Source organism: Rhopalosiphum padi, chromosome 3, assembly GCF_020882245.1.
Source record: "Rhopalosiphum padi isolate XX-2018 chromosome 3, ASM2088224v1, whole genome shotgun sequence".
Lineage (NCBI taxonomy): Eukaryota > Metazoa > Arthropoda > Insecta > Hemiptera > Aphididae > Rhopalosiphum > Rhopalosiphum padi.
This window is the reverse complement of record NC_083599.1, coordinates 13389357-13411146: the sequence shown is the minus strand read 5'-3', so window position 1 is coordinate 13411146 and position 21790 is coordinate 13389357. Positions and strand designations below refer to the sequence as shown.

The following is a 21790-nucleotide window of genomic DNA, read 5'->3' as shown; positions in this document are numbered from 1 at the left end:
TCATTACAATAATTTATTTCACGAGTAAATAACACTATATTTTATACTTTTCATATCAATAACTTCATGTAGGTATAATATATTTTTAGAAAATAATCAAATCTATTGTTTAATATCTTTTGTTATAAATTCTTAGTTTAATTGACGATGAAAAGCTTAATTTATAAATTAGGTGTTATTTGAAAACCAAAAAAACTGGCTGGTACCGAATTGGTTCCCGAGCTCCAACCCCACATCCCGAATTGGTTCCCGTTTGAAAAAGGTATTTTATTAAGTTAAGCCGAATTGGTTCCCGTTTAATTACGCACATTTTCCTTCTCAATTTTACAAGCTTAGGACTGTCAACTTAAAAGTAGGCTTGGTTAAAAATGTGCGTTAATGTGTGTTATAAAAAAAAAGATAGAATATATACAATTTTAAATCGTTGATTTGGAAGTCAACTATAGTCTTATTAATATAATCAGTCATACAATTTTCCAAGTACTTGTTGTTTTTTTGTTGTTTGCTAGTTAGTTTTCTAGTATTAATACTTCGAAATTTTATGTAATTTAATGTTTGAATGCTATTTAAAGTTTCCATAAAATAAAATATATTAGGATGGGCACTTGTAAATTCTTTATTCAGCTTTGAATGGAACGATTCGCAACAATTTGTAGTAAATTAAAAATTACCTGTACGCAAACGGGAACCAATTCGGCTCAACTTAATAAAATACCTTTTTCAAACGGGAACCAATTCGGCCAAACGGGAACCAATTTGGTTACTCCCAAAAAACTGTCATGCATAGGTATTTAAAAAAAAATTTACTTCATATTTTAATGTCAGTATTTTATTTTTTTAGGTTAAATATTTTTATAAAACACAAGCAGCATTTAATAGTATCATCTATAAGAAAGTAATTTTCTTCTATACGATTATATATTTTGTATGTTGAAGTAACAATTGAATTTATATGAAATTATCCACTTTTTAAAGTAGATACAAAATATAATGTTTGGAAATAATGAGTTCCAATATTTTATAAATGTTAATTTTTTTTTTTTTCAATAATATAGAATTCTTTTCATTATATGCAACATTAAACAATCAAATAAAAATATATTCACGTTTTGCTAAACTTTAGTTAACAAAAAAAGGTGGCATACCGTATCAGGAGTTTATCATCCCGACCCCATCACAGCAGACTTGTTTTTTTTTCTTGCTTAAACATTTGGTTATGATAATAATAAATTTATAAAGTAGACTTTCTGTGTTCTAATAAAACATAATACTCGATTTAAAAAAAAAAATAAGCTATATCAAGACCTAATCATAATGGGCAAATTAAATTAAAATTATTATTTTTTTTTTTTTTTATGATAATAATTTTAATATGTGCTTCTCGGTTAGGTTAGCATTACTACAGTAGTGTAGTAGATATCGTACGTTTTATACAGTGTTTTTTTATTATTGTTTAAGTGTTTGGTATAGTGTACAGCTGGTTGGGTATCTTAGCATCTACTGTTTTTCCTTTTGATTGGATTGTAATCCATTCTCCACTGTTGTGCTGGTGGACACGTGGGGAACGGATTGTCCAAACATCCGTCCTTGTTGTAACACCCAGGATGCCGACACGAGTCTTGAAGACCGTTGAATTTTACACACACACATCTCGAAGCCTGAAATAAGAAACATTGTGTTATTTAGTCAGTCTAAGGTAACACTATAAACAACAATACATGTACTATTCCGTAGTATAGAATATTATAATGAACAAGACCAAATGATGGATGCATCCATTTAGACACAAATAATAATAACAATAATAAATAATAATACATTAGTTTTATTCGGGTTGCTGATATGTTTAGCTTTTTAATATGTATAATAGTATTATAGTTTTATCAGAACAAGGATATCGGATATCCGAAGTTATCTAAATCAATAATAACCCTTTGCATACTTACAGTAAACTTCTATTACGACAAATGTAGTAAACCGAAAGCAGTGGTTATACCTATACAAGTACTGAAACGCGTATGAAAAATATCTAAGAGTTTTAATTTTTGGAAAAAACCGTCGTTTATGTTGTTAATGTCAAATATTGGTACTGTAAAGGCCAAAGGGACGTTTAAAATCGCTTCGGCTAATTTTTCTATGCAGTACGCGGTAACTTGAAACATTAATTTTTTTATTGTATTATATACAACAATGTTTAGAATGCGTTTTAACGTCGGATAGCCCGAATAAAATAATATTGCACAAACGACCTATCCATTTGTCTCAGATCGAGAATATTATGAAATATTTATCTTGGGTATTCATAGGTAAAATTATAGCGGAAGGGAGAGAAATAAAAATCTCAAAATGTAAGCTAAAGCATTAAAATGACTATTGTCTATTTGTATTGTTGTATATAAAATATAATTAACTAAATGTATTTTAATAAGTACAGTGAAAAATAATAAATAAAATATTTAGTCATACATAATCAAATGCGTATTATTTAGTAGTGGTAAATAAGAGCTACAATTTTTTCGTTTCATTCCAATCTTAATAGTACGTTAAATGCGATTAATTTTGACAAGAATAATAAATTATAAGTTAATATTATTTGTCCACGGGGGGAGACAAGTGCCATCCCAATAGGTGCTCTGCCCTCGGTATAATACGTATAGTGCTATATTTAAATCAATTGCCATCCTATTATAATAATTGTCAGTGGCCATTAATATACGACAATAATATCATCATACCAACGTCGTATAATTTAATATTATTATAGCAGTACATAATATAGGTACCATTAGGTGTACACTGTATAGAGTAGTATCATACGATAAATTATATACTCAATGACAAAAGCCGGAAATGCGTATACGCACGCGTTGAGTTGAGTTATTTATTATTATCAATAATCTCTATGTCTTATATAGATATAATATACGTTTAACACCCAGAGTTTCCGTGATTTTGAAATTTTTTTTTTTTTTTTTAAATATGAGATGGGCCATTTAACTATGTTATATAAAAATTGTAATTTCTTGGCCAATAAAATATTATTATTATTATCTCTATTCACCAATTTTCCATTGTTCGCTATGAATCCTTTTCCGTACTCGGTCAATTCAGACACGTCACATTCGTTTTTGACGGTGGTGCAAAAATTTCTGTTCGGCAATCTCTGTCTTTCGCAAACGTTGGAATTGATCAGGGGAGTCGGCGTCACGGGCGACAACGTACAGCAAGGAGTGCGTTTCTTTGGGCCCGAACTCGGATTCGCCTGCCCACAATTTATTCTTCTGTTCGTGTTTTCTCTTTGAATCTCTTTCAGTGTGTTCATCAAATTCTGTTGTTCGCATTGTTTTTCGTATTGGTTTGTGTCCATGTTATTTTCGATTTAAAATTGTATTGCTGAATTGAATTGTGCTTTATTTTGCTTTAGTGAGGTTTATTGAAAACTGCTTTTGTTTGAGTGTTGTTGTATTTATAATACCGGAACGTGTTACGTTAGAAACCAATTATTTTTAGTTGATCGTCAACATTCGAAAAGTTAAAAAAAAATAATAATAAAATGTATATAGGTATGTAAGGCCAGTTATTAAGAATACCTAAATAGGTATTCTCTTATGCTCATCGTCTCTACTTTTTATAAATGCGTTTGATACTAATTACTAGATGTTAAACTTGAAATAAATTTAATGATACACAGCAAATTTTTAATGAACAATAAAATCCAAATATTATTTAATATATTATGTATATTATGACTTAATTCGACCAATATGTAACTATATTAAAGATTATTTATGGAAACTGTGTGAATTTTAGTTCAAGTTTAAACGGTTTAAACTTGGTTTAAATTATATTCCACTGTGATTTAAAATTTTAAAAACTGAAAAACTGTTAAAACATGTCACAAATCTGTATTGATACATCGTACAAGAAACATTTTCATACAGTTAGTAATTAATAATTATAATTACAATTCTTAATACTCTACAGTTAACCAAAAGACTTTTTATGGATAGGTTAGGTTTCAAAATAATATCGTACCTATATAATATAGTCAGTTAAATAATTCACACCTACTTCTAGAACAAGACTGACACAACTCAAAAGCAATATGAAATTTAAGACTAAAAAATATTATTAAAGAGTTCTTTACCAATTGAAACTAAACTCTTAAATACTAACAAATAACTTTAAAAAATTACATTTTAAATATTATGAAATACTCTTTTAAACCCAAAAATAGCCCAATTATAAGTCTTTTAAGTTGTTTTAAATTAAATACAAGTCAGCTATTTTTGAAGAATCGGTGCATAAAACACTTCTATTTGAAAATACAAGACTAGCGTACACATTATAAAAATATGCAATACCAAATATCACCACAACTAAAATATATTGTTTCTGTTTTCCATTTATCATATCTATCACTTACAAATTAGTTTTTATTTAGCTTAAGAACGCCAGATATCGAAATAAGGTAGTCTTAAATTTTAAGTTCAGCGACTAATTGGATAAATTAAAAATTATTACTATCACCATTAAGTAAATATATATATATATATATATATGGTGCTTTGAAAATAAACCAAAAATTGATTAATTCAATACTGACGTCTGACATATCTTTCTGGTGACAAAGCGAAAAACGATATTGATTGTGATGTACATTGTGATGTATATAAACTATAAAGCTAATTTTTTTATTCAAAAAAATAAATGCAAAGATTGAATGTATTTTGATTTATGGCTGTCTGTAGAGGTATGAATTATTAGATAGTAATAATAATAATAATATATAGTATATTATTATTATTAGTTATTACTTATTACCCATAGTATATAAAAACAAGATACAGTAGCATAATCTCGGTAGTCCGGCCGTTCGATAATCCGATACGTCCAGTAATCCGGCTATATTAACCTTTATGTACTAATATGTATTTGTATATAAAGTTACTACCTATCGTAAACGATAAAACGTTTTAGATAAATCTAAGTAATAATAGATTAAACCCGAATAAATCTATTAGATTTTATTTTTATTCAGTTAACGTTGAAGTATAATAAGGTTATTAATAAATTAATTTTTAATTTTTCAATAAGTAAAAATGTGTTTTTATGTGAATAACCCTAATTAATCCTCCGTTTTCGTTAATCCGGCAGTAGAGTGGTCTGATATATCTGTCGGATTACCGAGATTCTACTGTTTTAATTTTAAAAATATTTTTCATGTAATACATTGAAGTCACTTTTATTATATACAATTTATATATATTATACCTACTTAATTCATTTGATAATTATTGCAAACAAATAATTATAACGGTTACTATGGATAAATTTCAAAATCCACAACGATAAATTAATAAACAATCATTTACCAAGCATAAATTTAAAACACACAAATTATAAGCAACATAATAAATTATTATGTTTTAAATTGACACGTTTTATTACAAACACATTTTTAACATTAAATTACTAATAAATTTTACTTTTGCATTAATACGGCTAGGCCCGTCACAAATTTTACTTATTTTAAAATTTTAAGTTATTGTACCTGAAAACCATGCGGGAAATCTGCCACTTACAAACTGGCCAGTGTGGCAATCAAGTCGGCGCCAAAGTAATTATTATAATATTTTATAATCGGACATGACAACTATTATAAATTATAATCCAATGACATCTGTCTACGCACAATGTATACTATAACACTGTTGTTACGTAATATGCGGACTTTTATATCGCTGTATATAGTTCTGGGAAGTGATATCCGACGAGCACGGCGTTGATCCAACCGGAACGTATAAAGGGAGTTCCGATTTGCAGTTGGAACGGATAAATGTCTACTACACCGAGGCGCTTGGTAAGACTCGGGAGTGAATACTAAAACTTTTATTATTGTTGTTGTTCGATAGCTGTTAATTATTCCGATAATATTTTATTATAATGCCGTTCAAACGGTACTACTAAACCTGATACTTGTGTGCGAAATTATCAGGCGGAAAGTACGTGCCACGAGCAGTACTCGTGGATTTGGAACCCGGTAGCTTGGACACGGTGAGGTCGGGTCCGTACGGTCAGTTATTCCGACCGGATAACTTCGTTTTCGGACAATCTGGTGCGGGCAACAACTGGGCAAAGGGGCATTATGCCGAAGGTGCCGAATTGATGGATTCTGTGTTCGACGTAATCAGGTATGCGACTGGATTATTATATAGAGGCAAGAGGCGCCTGAGAGGTAAAAATAAAGGGGGATGGTAAACTGCGGCAAAATTACACCTTTTCTAAAAGTCGATATGTAAACTGCGGCAAAAAAAAAATCTAAACCGATTAGATACATTATACACAATGTGGCAATTTATTTTATATACCTTTTATATACATACTAGTATAGGTTCATGTTTTATTTGAGTATTCCCATGTTCTAAACCATGTTATTTTTATAAATACAACACAATAACATTGCTTGCGGAGAAATAATTATTTTACGGGTGGTTATTAACTATATATTTTTAATGTGTCAAATGCTCATAAAATATTGATTTGGCTTTCAGGTAGAACAGTTTTTTTTATAGATACAAAGATTGAAAAACTTATAAAAACCTTGTATTACATTTTCAAATCTTAGATATGTAAACCAAAATGTTTATGAATTTTTAACTACAAAATAATTTGCAGTCCAATTTTTGTTAACTTTGTAAAAATTCTAACATTAAATTCTTATAAAAATTAATAAAAATTTAATTTAGGAAATAGCAATTTATGAGGGGCTTTATATTACATTTTCTAGCATTTCTACAAAAAAACATAAAAATAATCGAAAACTTCTGATAATTATAAAAACACAAAAAGAGTTAAAATATTTTAAAATATTTAAGATAATACATTTTGTGAAAATATTAAGTATCTTTGGTTATGTTTTTTCTGGAGTTTTATACAAAAAAAAAAAACAAAATCGAATTTTGACAACAAAAATTAGACTTACGTAAAAATTCCCGTTCTTCCCTATTTTTTTATTGTATTTTCCGGTAATAAAAAAAAGTACCTACTTTTTTAACCTCTTTAAAATGCAAACTAAATCCCATTTATTAACAGAAACCACCCTTCATTTTTTGAAAATCTAAACGTTTAACGTGTTCATATACTTAGTAACTATACACAAAAAAAAGCACTTCATTGTAAAATCAATACAGTCATCACTCCACTCAGAATCTAAAAATAACATGAAATTGTTGAGGTTAAAACTTCCTATCGTAGATTAATAAATGTACTAAATGCTAAAACCATATTGCTAAATGTATACTCTTCGTTATGTTATTGTTTCCTGCAAGATTTCCTAATGACGTGTAGCTTATACCGTATTATTGTACATCTGTCAACTACCTTAACTATTTGAAAAATCTCAGAAAAAATTAAATAACTAAAAGCAAAAATGTTTTATTTCAGGAAAGAAGTCGAAGATTGCGATTGTCTCCAAGGGTTCCAAATGACCCATTCGCTGGGTGGCGGTACTGGTGCCGGGATGGGTACGCTTATGATAGCAAAAATCCGCGAAGAGTACCCGGACCGCATGATTTCCACGTTCAGCATCGTCCCATCGCCAAAGGTATAATATTATGTTTATCGATCGATGAGTTACTATATATACACCTATACTATACGGCTATATCTAAACTTGTCCTGTACTAGTGTAAGGAGGTCCAAACATTATGTACATTTTTGATACAGAATAAGTAGAAATTAAAAAATTCGTTGTAATGGTAAAATAATACATCACCATTCACCATTACATGTATGTATATTAATAATGTAATAATTCGCCCAGGCCCGATTTTCAGTAATGATATAGGCCCAGCTACGGTTAAAAAGATTTATTTTGTAAACTTTTTAAGTTTTTACATTAACATTTAAAATTTGTAATACAATATTTTTTTGATTCGTTTTTATAAAGAATCTTGTATTAAATATTTAAAACTTAGAAATAAAAAGAAAAGTTAAGAAGTTTAGATTAGTTTTAAGTGCAAAGTAGATCTCATTTTATATGTAACATTTTATCGACAGATTTGTGTGTACTCACACAAAAAAATAAATAAATAAAATCACACGTCATAATATAAGATCAATAAATTTATCGTTACGTTCAAAATCTCAAATTTTATAAATTTTGAACTGCTTGTCTGGCAAAAAATTGTGACTCAATCGTTAAAACATAAACTGTATTATAAAATATTCTTAAACATAATAAATTAGTCCTATTTTAAAATCATTTTTTTTTAGAAGAAGAATTATAAATATATAATACAATGCAACAGCATATTAAGCTGTAGTTTTCTGTTTTCTCTTATTAATTTTTATTATTTAAAAAAAAAAACTTAATAACTCGGGAGTCAATGAATGAGCACTGCAATTAAATAAGGTCTATTTTATCAAATTAGTGTAATATATATTATATTAGGAACAAATTCGGCCCCGAACATCACTGGTATCTAGAGTAGTGTCCTCGTGCCTGCCTTGCCTGCCAGTCCTGCGTGATTACCGGCAGTCTGTACGTACCTAATAACGGTTGTTATAAATTACCCTCGTTCATATTAATAATAATAATAATTAGAGCTCGGAAGTTGTAAGAGTTCCATACTTGTGTTTATATGTGCTCAATTTATAGTAGAATTCATAGCAAGAAATCCATTCTTATAACAATTATTAAGATGTAGGTATAGGTCTATAAATATAAACATTTTCTAAAAAATGATGTTTTTATTTTATAACTTATTTAAGCCTACAAATTCAAAAATATTTCAAATACATTTTTGTGAATACTATTTAAACGGATAATATATTTCTCGATTCAATAACCATCACATTCTGTTAACCCGGCAAACAATTCTCCACACATCGGATTTTTCAAATATTTAATAAAAGATTTTAATATAGTAAAATTAAACGATATCAATAATGTATAATTTATACATTTATAAATAATTTTTTTCATAATCAACATGTAGGTATACCAAAAACAACAGAAACTAAATATTTGTTTGCACGAGTTTTTTAAGCATATTTTTACTATAATTCATATATATATATATATTATAATATAGAGCTATACTCATTACTCATATATTAGCTCCTATAACTTCTGAGTCCTATACGTATACTAATCGTACATGAAACAGTATAAATAACGAGATATCTACACGAAAGTTTATCGACGCGTTGTACAGGTATCCGACACCGTCGTGGAACCTTATAACATGACGCTGTCCGTACACCAGCTGATAGAGAACGCCGACCAGACGTACTGCATCGACAACGAGGCGCTGTACGACATTTGTTTCCGGACGCTGAAGCTGAACACGCCCACGTACGGCGATCTGAACCATCTGGTGTCGGCGGTCATGTGCGGCGTGACCACGTGCTTCCGGTTTCCCGGACAACTGAACACCGACCTCCGGAAGCTGTCGGTCAACATGGTGCCGTTCCCGCGGCTGCACTTCTTCATCACCGGGTTCGCGCCGCTCACGTCCCGCGGCGGTCAGCCGTACAGGGCGCTGTCCGTGCCGCAACTCGTCCAGCAGATGTTCGACACCAAGAACATGATGGCCGCGTGCGACCCCCGGAACGGCCGGTACCTGACCGCCGCGTGTATATTCCGCGGCCGCACGTCCATGAAGGAGGTGGACGAGCAGATGCTCAACGTGCAGACGAAAAACTCGAGTAACTTCGTCGAGTGGATACCGAACAACACCAAGACGGCCGTGTGCGACATACCGCCCAGGGGCTTCAAGATGTCGGGCACGTTCGTCGGCAACACGACCGCCATCCAGGAGATGTTCAAACGGGTGTCCGTGCAGTTCACCGCCATGTTCCGGCGGAAGGCGTTCTTGCACTGGTACACGGGCGAAGGCATGGACGAGATGGAGTTCGTCGAGTCCGAGGCCGACATGCACGACCTGGTGTCCGAGTACCAGCTGTACCAGGAGGCGACCGTCGAAGAACTGGACATCGAAGACGAAGAATAATGAACGTCGTTGTAGGCGTGTTGTGTTACTGCGTCTTGGCGTGTGACAGACGTAAAATACATTATGCTACAATTTTACCACCGCTATTATTGATATATTACCTATTTACCTGCTACAGCACAGTTGACAGACGACAGTTACAGACCGTATAATGGTTCTGTATATACTGTACGCTTACAATATATATATATATATATATATATATACTGGACGACGATAATTCGCGTCACATATTATTATAGCACTTGGTGCGCTATAATTGTTACAAGTACGAAAACAAAATCGATTTTGTCAAATACTATAGATTTGCGTAAAAACTCCTGTTTTACTCAATATGTGTTGCTTGTTTTCCCAGATTATTTAAAAAAATACTAATATATTAATACTTGAAAGTACAAAGGTACAAATTGATATCTGAAACCAACCGCAAAGTTAACAATCAAACCATTTTTCGGTTACTTATCGTGTATACAGACAAAAAACAAATATTTTTAAAATCAGTAGGTGGGTACATTCTTTGTTCCGCTCAGTATCTAAAAATTAATACTATATAATAAAAATAAGTAAATATATAGATAGTAGGTATAGTTCGTAACTAAAGACTATTGTAGAAAAGTAGATTAAAAACTGAATAATACGAGTCTTGCGAATTATTGTAATGATATAATATAATATATAATATATCATTATCATTATTAATTTATTAATTTATTAATTAGATTTAATTGATTTTAACATTTAGCAATTTAAGTAAACAAATTATAGATAATTTAATATAACATTTTCTTATACTATAATATAATTAATTTTAACATTTAGAATTAAGTAGATAAATTAAATGAATAATTTATTATCAAATGTCATGTTCACAATACACAGATGCTTTGTGAGATTAATTAATAGATAGCATAGGCAGCATCCCACAAAATCTTCTATAAAAACATTAAAAACACAAGAAATATTCAGTAAGGCGCTCGTCGCACACACGGTCAATATCCTATCACTGTTCATGTATCTGAATTGTATCATGTTATTAATTTGTTAAATTAAAATATTGTTCATCATTTACTTTTGTATTAATTCCTAATCCATTCAAAACTCAAGAAGATTATTTCAACCAACAAGTTTCGTAAAAGGTAAGGTAAAAGAAAGCTCTCTCATTTACTCCCCGAATTAAAATTACATATAATAAATATATATATAAAGTAATAAGCTAAGAATATCAATTTAAATACGATATATTCATTTTTATACTAATATTAAATCAGAACCGTATACCTTATTTTTAACTCATTGCCCAACGCAAGTTCAAATTTTCATCTGAGAGTTTTTCTTTTTTTTCTCAAAGAAGTTTGATACTTAATAATACAATCAAAATTAACATAGGTACTTTTTTTCTCTAAATTAATCGACTGCAACCAAACATAACATAACTTGCTAATAAACAATTTTAAATATAACTATATTTTGAACTCATTACATTATATAGATATAAAAGAAATTAGATAAGCATAACAATTGGCAATCAAAATAATATACTCGTAATTTGGGAATTCAGTTTACTGTTTAATCAAATAACCACAAGATAGAATATTGTAACTTTCAAATAACCGTAAGCTAAATGAATGACCATCTGTGATCAGTTGACAATACGTCAAATCATCTAACCTCATACAGAATCTATAAAGTTAAATTGAATATAAAATTTAAATTTTATTGAGTTAACGAAAATTCGTCAAAAATTAGCAAAACATAAAATATTCCTAACCGATAATGAGGATACTGGATAGTAAAATTATAGAACAATTCAATTGAAGTGTAAATACGAGAATAAACGAAGAAATTTTCAATTTTTAAAAGAGTAAATCATAGTTAATAAACAACAAATGAATCTTATAGAAAATATTGCTTTAGAGGAATTTTAATTTAATACATAAGAAATGCTACAAAATTTTATAAGCAACTGAAATTAAAATGTTTAATCAATAAATTTAGCAAATCATTTTTAGTTAAAAATTCATGAAATAATTATTCATACATAAGATTAAGAAATTTAATGCAAAGTTACTTATAGATAAGTAGTTCCTATAAGATCCGAAAATTCTAAAACAATTTGTTATCACAATTATTTTTTTATAAAAATTTGAAGTTAAAATTAATTCAGGTATAGAGTATAGATGTATTGTTTTCAGTCAAAATTAATTCAATTTATCATATTACTAATTATAAAATAAATTATTTAAAATATAGATTGGCTGACGGTCTTTTCTCAAAATCGTTCTTCATAATATGTAATGATTGATGAATATAATGATTCATCATTGAATTCAAATTTAACACGTGTATTATGTAAACAGACTTATACAATGAATAATGATGAGTAACATTCGACACTTAGGTACCGTATTGACCACGATTAATTATTAAGCTAGGTACTTACCTAGTTACCTATTTTTCCCATTGTTTTCTATTAATACTCATTTCATACTTCTACTTTGTTACTTTTGTTGTACCTTGTACCTATGTACCTACTTCATTTGTTGGTAATAGTTTTTATGTATTGGTATTTAGACAAAGTTTAGTTGTGTCCTGTTGGTGTATGAATTATCTGTATAAAGATTATTGACATCTTATATCTTGTATAATACATATATATATATGTTATAAATTATATATATATATATAATTATAGGTATTACTTTTCTATAAGTAAAGCTTTTATAATTTTTATTTAACCAACATTTTAAATTTTAATGTAGACCATATTAAATTCAACAAACAAAATTAATTTTAAATGTTTTATTATACTTTTATATAATTATTTTGATTTATAAAATCCATACTTAATTAATTAACTTATAAATTATAATTTATGTATAATTAAATATGATAAATAAAAGAAAAATATATAACTTGTATTTTTTTTTATATACATAATTATTATTATTTTATTTTTTCTGTGTTTAGGATTTTACATTGGAAAAAAATTAATAAAAATTAATTGATTTAAATTAAAATATATTTAGCTGTAAATATCAGTAATATTTGTTATATCATAGTGGAACATTATTATAAAAGACACTCTTTAATTTACAATAAATTCCAATTAAGTACCTAAGTACTTAATATATATACTTGAGAGTACAAATATACAATATTTTCTATCAATAATTCTACACAATTTGTCGCTTATTGTTACCTACTTATATGCTAGTTCTTTCCATTTATCAGTATTACATGCAAAGTACCTACAAAAAAATAATTAAGTAGGTAAAAAAAATAACTTTTTTGTTATAAATTTATATTTCTTGTTTTTATTTTTGTTAATAGAAGTGCTAAATATAAATAATAATAAGTTTATAAAAATATTTCTACAGATGAGAATATTCATATTATAGAAATAATAATAAATTAATAATTATACAAATAAATATTTTCCAAAGGGACAATTTAAATTGTTATTGTATTTATTTACCATCACATTTTCATTAGGTTAGAGGTTAGATAATATAAAAAAGAAGCTGTAAATCAGGTATATATTTAACATATTATACATCTTTCACATTAACCACGAGTCACGATGAAAGACATTTAAATTTCATTATCTGAATACAAAACAGAAATAAACAGAAATATAAACTTTATGTCATGGACTACACACCGAATACAATGTCACGGGTCAGTGGTATGGACGTTGTAGCGTGTAAAAGAATAAGAGAAACACAGTCATCACTCATCAAGTATGACTATGAAAATGATTATGAAGCCATTAGGTCCTAAGCTCGGGACATGTGTGCAAAGCACACTCAGTAGTCATGACACTGACACTAAGAAACAAGAGCTACCTCGACAGGTATAAGGTTTTTAAATACTGTTGTCTGTTAACACGTTACAAAGTACAATACAAAGTATATAATTATAGGTGTACAAGAAATTAAATTCGGACAATCAAAACATCATTGTTCTAGTCTGACATATTTACCTAGACAATAACCGTCGTAGTAACTCATAACATACCACAATATTACGTTAAATGAGTCGCGGGCTACCCGAGCCTCTACCCAATATAATATCATACAGTATCGTACGACACACGAACGTTTCTCCTATTTCGTACCACACACTGTAATACGCGACGAGCAGAGACAAAAATATGCGTTCAGAAGTAAAGAACAAATAGGTACCTAGTGACGTAGAACACTGGAACGGTCGCATTTTTTTGTTTCTCGTATTATTTTATGTTACTGTTCAGCAGACGTCGACGTCACGACTATTACGGCAGTAATAGGCGAGTAGTACTTGTAGTTTGTACAGAGGTGGTAGTCGTCGAACGTTTATTATATTATTATTCTTTACCCGACACCGTCTTGGGAAAAGTCGCAGCAGTCGCACCGGTTATTATCTATATCGTTTTAATATTATTATTATTATTATTATTGTTGTTGTTATTTATCTACGGCACAATAATAATAAAAAATTGCCGGTGCGTTCGCGACGGCGCCTTTTCATTGGACGAGCGGCACTATCAACAACACCGCAACGTGTGATACCAGTATCGGTCATGTGCAAGTTACATACAACATTTCAAATGGTTACAGTGTACGTCGATTTCGTACGACATTTACTTTTCGTTCCGTTCGAATTTTTTTTTTCCGGACCGTTTGCTACTGCCCCGAGCGCCCGTCGTTCGCGTCTCCGGCACACGTCCACTTGACGTCTGCGACCGCACCGGGTCGACCACTTTATTTCTCGTCGCATTTATTCGATTTTAATATTGTTACCATGTCAAAACCAACGCACTCGGTGGATACAATGTCCACTGTCATTTGATATTAACCGCACGAGATGGATCAAAATCCACGACCAAGCTGTTGTAGCTCTTCTACGTTTCCCACACCGACGGCAGTCACCTGTCAAGTACAAACCACTCAAATGGCGTCTACAATCATTTCGCCACCGACCAATAGCTATGTGCTGACGTCCAGTAACCTGAGGCCCGTTACCAACTACACCCTCGTCGCCAGTTCACAAGTACCCGTCACCCATCAGTATGTAGTCCAGTCGACCGCTCGAACAACTATACCCCAGTACGTGAGCACGGGCAACGTCAAGCATATAATGTCGCCAAGTACCCAACAATCAAATGTCACTTATATGTTGCCATCCGGTGCTCATATTGTCAGGATGAACAATGTCGTAACAACCACAGTAGCCGGAGAACAAAAATCTAATACACAATATATTTTAACATCTAGTACACAAAAAACAAATTCTAGTATATCGCCATTAGGAACACAATCTTCAATATCTAGTGTTTCAACTGACACAGAAAACAACTGTGAGTGTAAAATTTATAAAACCAAGAAGTTTTTATGCATAGAATGTGTTTATTTTAATTTTAATTTATATTATTTAATAAACACCTCATATAAACCTACTTAAATTCATTGCAATGTGCTATAGACATTTTTCAATTTATTACTATAAAATATTTATTTATTCATTTAGCTGGGTCAAGTGTTACGGTGTCTAGAACAGTTGGTGTAACAACGTGTACATCTCCAATATTTCAAAGGACTGGAATAAATTTTCCTAGATTGAATGCAACATACTACAGTCAAATAAAAGGAAATGACACTACAAAAATTTCTTTTAAACCTAGTAAGTATCTAGATACAATTAGAAAGTTAAGTTATTAATTAATTTATATAATAATAATTTCAGAGCTGAATGAACAAAAACCTGGTACAAGTTATATACTAACATCAAATGATTGGTCCCGCACTAAAAATGTCCCCATATCAAGTTTACAAAAAATTAATACAAATTATATGCAAATACCATTGATTCAAAAACCTGGCGGGACTGTGTTGTCTACTAATACTTTAAGATCTAACGTTGATATTCAACAACAAAAATCTCAGCATCAATCAATTCGTTCAGTAATTTTACCATCAAATTACCGAACGGCTGTTTCTCCACAGCAAGGCACTGATTGTAAATTAGTTCTAAACTCAATTAATGTTACAACCCAAGTAAGACAAAATTACTGAACTATAAAAATAATTAATTTTGTTGATAAAAAAAAAAAAAATCGTTTGAGGATTTTTATATTTAAAGAATATTGTATTATTAATATTAGTTTAATAACACTTATTTACTCTTAATATTGAAAATTATCATAAACATTATTTAAACAACTAATTTAAAATTATCTTTAAGTTTTATAATATAATATATTATTAATTATTATACAAATATCAAATTTTTTGAAATATTTAAATGCAAAATAAAATATTAAAATAATTTGATAGTGTAACATTTTATTAAAACAATAAATAAATTATTTGATCTTTAAATACTGAAAATATATTTTACCAAAAAAGTTGTATTTTTTATTTAATTAATATCATTCATAATTTAAAGTAATTATCTATATTTTTGGATAACTAATTAATATTTTTATTAAAAAAAAAATAATTTGATATAGACTTGGTATTTTTATTATTTATTTAATGGTTTTGTACATATCTTATTCATATTATTTTTACAAAAAGCACAACCTTACTAAATATCTGCAACATAATATAATATGAAGTTTTAAATATTATATTTTTATACTATAGGTACATTAATATTTAGTTTTTTAATAAAACGTGTGTTAAAAAATATTTAATTAAAACTATTAAAATATATAATCAAATGATATTATTTTACTATTTAATTATTTTTTTAATAATTTTAATTTTGTTTTTTTTCTTAAGGGAATCAATTCAACTGATAGTAAACCAAGCTCATCAAGTACTCCAGTTGTTTCTAATATTCAACAGCTTAATACAAATTATATGCAAATTCCAATATCTCAAAAATCTGGAACTATACTTACTCGAAATAATACACAACCAAATATAGAGAATAATATACGTATTGGACAACATCAAACTATTCGATCAGTTATTTTACCATCAAATTATCGAGCAGCTATGGTATCATCCCCACGAAGAGGTGTTGATTATAGATTAATATTAAAACCTGTAAATATTCAATCACAAGTAAATTAAATATAATTAAATTAAAAATATGTATTATTATTGATTAATTAAATTAAATTTTTATGTTTACAGGTAATAAGAAATTTACCGCCCCCTCGAATTCCAAGTCCACGAAATAGTTCAATACGAAATACTTCCCCTCGACAAAATATACAACGACAAACATCACCACGTCAAAATTCCCCACGTCAAAGTACCCCTAGACAAAGTTCACCAAGACAATCTTTACCCCGACAAACACCACTTCCTGTACGTTCAAATTCATTTCCAACCCGTGTTCCTTTACCCCGTCCATCTATTTCAATACATAATGAAGTGATTGCTAATTCAAAAATAACTCCAATTCCACTTAGAAAAAGAATTAGACATTTAGTTATTACAGAAAGATCTGTAAAAATTTGTATGGATGAAGTTAATAGTAAAAATAATAAAGATAGTCCAAGTTCAAACTTAACTGATGAAGCAATCAAAATTGTACAAGCTGAAGTTACTTATAGATTATTTTATTTGTTAAGGGTAAGAAAATGATTTTTAATGATACTTTTTTTATTTTTTTATTAACTTAAGCTACATTGCGGTTTATTAACTACCATTATTTTAAATGTATAAACTTATGGAATTTGTTAATTTAGTATAAAAAAACCATTAATGACAAAAAGTTAATTGTAAGGAAATAATTTTAAAGCTTTGTTCTCAACCTCCTACTTATCCAATAATTGATGCATCTATTTGAAGAGATAATGGTTATGATTTATTATATCTAATAACAATGATAACAATACTATTAAGTTATTTTTAACCATAATACTGGATGTGAAGTTGCCAATTTATTAGTTTTTTTATTAACAGCTTTTTTACATTGATTATAATATTTATAAGCAAAACTTTCTATTGGAACTTTTTTATAAAATAGTTAATTATTAATTACTAATACATCTTTATTTTTAATCAAACAACTGCAATTTATAAAAATATTAACTTTTAATTAAAATACACTTATTAATTGATATCCTTTATACTGTAAAATAATCTATTTGTATATATTTCTATGTATTTATAAGTATCAATATTTTTTTTTCCAAAGAGATTTTTAAATTTGAACATAGTTCCTAGTTTCAATCTTTGTATGAAATTCATCAGAAAAATAGTCACTAAAATTATTATAAAAAAATATTCAAATTTAAATATTTTACTGTACGTAAAGAAAATTAATAAATATTTTTTAGTACTAGTATTCTTATAATATTACAATATATTTAAACAAAATATAAATGTTCTAATGATAAATAATTTACTATATTTAAATTTTCTATTAGTTAGTGTGATTTACTTATATTAATCTTATATCAGCCTAAATATGCACTAGAACTGTATTGTTGGTATAATTATCTAATGATAATTTTTTTGACTATATTACAGTTACACCTATTACAATAATTGATAATACCTCCAATGGGGCTTCTAATGTGAAGCAAAACAATTTGTAAAATAAAAATGTACCATAAATTCTTATTGTATATAGTATACAGATTGTATTTTTCCTAATAATAAAAATATATGTTATCGATTTATATAGGTATTCATTAGTATTATACTAAAATAAGTATTGTTACTTATTAAGTATGAAAATCCATTCTATTATGGTTTGATTTGATTGTATGAATTTTCAAAACAACTAATTTATAAACATATTATAAATTGTTTTATATTTATAAACTTTATATCATAATTCAAGAATAAATTGTACTTTTTTGTTATTAAATAATATGAAATTTGAGAAATATTTTATGTAAATTATTTAAATTATATTTAATAAGGTCATATTTGTTGCAGGAATGTAAAAAATTTCTAATTAGAAGTCGTTCAAATGTTTTAACTGAAGAAGCAGTAAGACAAGTATGTGCTGAATATTTTGGAACATTTTTTGGTAACAAATTGTGGCCATTATTCTGTTTAAAATGGACTGATGATGGTTTATATTCTGAAAATGAAGAAAATAGAGTTTGGATGAGAAAACATAATAATGTTAATCTTATTGGATGGCTAAAACATCCTAAGTTTCGTAATCCAAGTTATATACAAAAACGTAAGACTATTTATTTGTTTTTATTATTTATTTTTCATGTATATAATAGATACTGGTTTATAATGATATCTATGATCACAACATCAATTATGTGGTCTTAACCAATAATGACATGACAACATTTATATGTATTATACAATTATTTAAATATTGGAGGCATTAGAAACCAATACAAGTTATAAAATGATAATTTTATCAATTATATGATAATTGATAAAACAAATTATGTATATATGATTTTCGCCTAAGTACTATTAAAAGTATGAAATCATTTTCATCAATCAGATATTTCTAAATGTAATGTTGTAGTAGTAACTATCATTTTTTACTAATCTTACAATAATGTTATAAGTATTTTACAACTTCTAGTATTTTTAAATTACATTCCTTGTTACAAATGTGTTCACTTTATGTTCTATTATTCCCTGTACATTATTAATACTATTAACTTAAATCATTCAAAAAAGTTTTTTGCTTTTATTTTGTTATTGGTTTAAGAACTATTTTTTTTATGGTTTTGTTTAGCTATTATCACATAATATACTATTTGGTTTAATGTTAATATATATATTTAAATAATTATATTTTATTTTACAGGTCGTTTTATGAATTTAATAAACAATAATCCTCTATTACCTAATTTAGAAAATATTTCTGAAGTAGTGTTTGAACATGAGTTACATAATCAAAAAAATCAAGAATCGGTAAAATTTCCAAAACCACCAACTCGAAGATTTTACCAATCTTTAAATAGTGATCAAGTAACATTAAATAAAATAGTTGCAAAAAAAAGTGATGATGTATTTACCCCAACATCACATAAGTTTATGGATATTCCTCTAGATAATCAATTGCTTTCTACAACTAAACAAATATCATCAACAATAATTCAGTCACAACGAACACAATGTAACCCAGAATAAAATTGTATATCAAAAGGTCTAATTACTATACGTATACAAAATTACTTATTATAATTTTAGACTCTGATTTATGATGAATAAGATTAGATATCTGTGTCTTTAGTCATTACTATTGTATTTTATATTTAAAAAATGTATATAATTAGAATGTATCAATGAAAACATAATTAATTATTGCATTAAGACAGATAACATAAATGTTTTAAGTCTAATAATCATTTAAATTTTTTTAAATATGTACCTAGTCAAATGTCAAATAGAACACAAATACCACATATTATTGATTGAAAAAAAATATTTTAACATAAACTTACTTCATTAACATAAAAAATATTCATTATGAGCTAAAATGTTAGAAATGGTGATAACTTGATCATTGTATTGTATTGTTCAAAATTCAAAAAAGAAAAGTTTCTATATTTATTTTTAAATCTAAATTAAAGTAGCTTATAAATATATTATTTTATGCAAACAATTAAAAAACCCTATCAATTAAATTAAAAAGATGTAGTAACAATTGTATTATCTTACTGTTTTAGGATTTTTCATTTCAAATCTTAAACAGCATTTTTTTAATTATATAAAATCGTAGTTTATATAATGCAATTTCCTAATGTATATTCCGTTACAATATAAAAAATTATATAATATATTAATTAATCTACTTAGTACAATATTTTAGTAATTTTTCTGTGATTTCTTTTATATAGAAATAATATCTAAAAATCAATGGTATGCATATCAGTTGTTATTAATTTAAGCCAATATAACTTGAACAAATTTTTAGAGTACATTTGGAATTGATGTTTTATAATCTATTTTAAAATTATCAACAAGTTGAAGATTAATTCAAATAACATTATTAAATTCTACGTATAGGTTTACAATTTTACTTCTATATTTTATGCTGATGATAAATATGATGTTCCATCAAAAAATTTAGCAATATTGTTTAAAAATAATTCTCAACTTATAACCTATGATAAATTACAATAACACTATTTGAAAAATTAACAGTTGATTTTTATTTTTATTATTGATTACTTCGACTATGGACTTAATATATCTAAACAAATTTATTTTTATTATATTTATTTTATGATAAACATTTATTTTACTGTTTTATGAAAAAATTAATTTTTTTATTGATTATATTATCTAATTATATATGCTAATAGTTGATTTATGAATTAATTAGTTCTATAAATCTGTTTTATGTGATAAAAAAATAATGTTTTGTGTAACATTTAATTTAACCACTTAAGACAAAAAAATGGTATAACTGTTTTCAATGCTTAACGTTAATAACATTATGTCATTCGTTTTGTATTCTTGTTATTCATTAAAATATAATTAATACTTTGATTGGTCGATAATATATAATGTACAATGTATAAAGTCATTGCCTTAAATGAATTTATAGTACAATTATTGTGAACTCATTATTATTAATTAATATTTAATGAACTGTTGTTATTACTTTTTTATATAAAACTAACAATATCAATCGCAATAGCTATTTTTATGTTAAGAAATATAATGTATGTAGGTATTTAAGAATTTCATGATCTCCTTGTTTGTTCATGTAATATCATAATCATTGCCAACTTGTTTTATTTACTTGGTTGTTGTATTATTTTTTATTTTATTTTTTTTAACTGTGTGATAATACTATTATAGTGTAACTATTACATTTTAATGATAACTAAT

The 21790-nt window shown here is 27.6% G+C and overlaps 3 protein-coding genes across 5 annotated transcripts; 2 read left to right on the top strand and 1 right to left on the bottom strand.

Annotated features, from left to right (window-relative positions):
• Positions 1-1270: 1270 nt before the first annotated feature.
• LOC132924651 (uncharacterized) lies at positions 1271-14344 on the bottom strand. 2 transcript variants are annotated; one of them, XM_060989079.1, is made up of 2 exons: positions 3062-3367; positions 1271-1658 (listed from the first exon to the last, which is right to left on the bottom strand). In XM_060989079.1, exons 1-2 carry the CDS (start codon positions 3365-3367, stop codon positions 1491-1493), a joined length of 474 nt encoding a protein of 157 aa, XP_060845062.1. In that variant the 3' UTR covers positions 1271-1490. The 2 variants fall into 2 exon arrangements, 1 of the variants encoding a protein (XP_060845062.1); XR_009661356.1 differs by lacking the exon at positions 3062-3367 and adding an exon at positions 14204-14344 and having other exon boundaries at positions 1581-1658.
• On the top strand, positions 5564-10562 carry LOC132924650 (tubulin beta chain-like). The gene is made up of 5 exons (XM_060989078.1): positions 5564-5620; positions 5755-5863; positions 5999-6194; positions 7447-7606; positions 9222-10562. Exons 1-5 carry the CDS (start codon positions 5564-5566, stop codon positions 10017-10019), a joined length of 1320 nt encoding a protein of 439 aa, XP_060845061.1. The 3' UTR covers positions 10020-10562.
• A 146-nt stretch (positions 14345-14490) lies between the features above and the next one.
• Positions 14491-20197, top strand: LOC132924649 (mucin-2-like). Of its 2 annotated transcripts, none has more exons than XM_060989077.1 (7): positions 14491-15357; positions 15528-15680; positions 15744-16054; positions 16784-17053; positions 17144-17587; positions 18905-19157; positions 19755-20197. In XM_060989077.1, exons 1-7 carry the CDS (start codon positions 14865-14867, stop codon positions 20078-20080), a joined length of 2250 nt encoding a protein of 749 aa, XP_060845060.1. In that variant the 5' UTR covers positions 14491-14864; the 3' UTR covers positions 20081-20197. The 2 variants fall into 2 exon arrangements, with proteins under 2 accessions (XP_060845060.1, XP_060845059.1); XM_060989076.1 differs by having other exon boundaries at positions 16784-17071.
• Positions 20198-21790: the final 1593 nt, after the last annotated feature.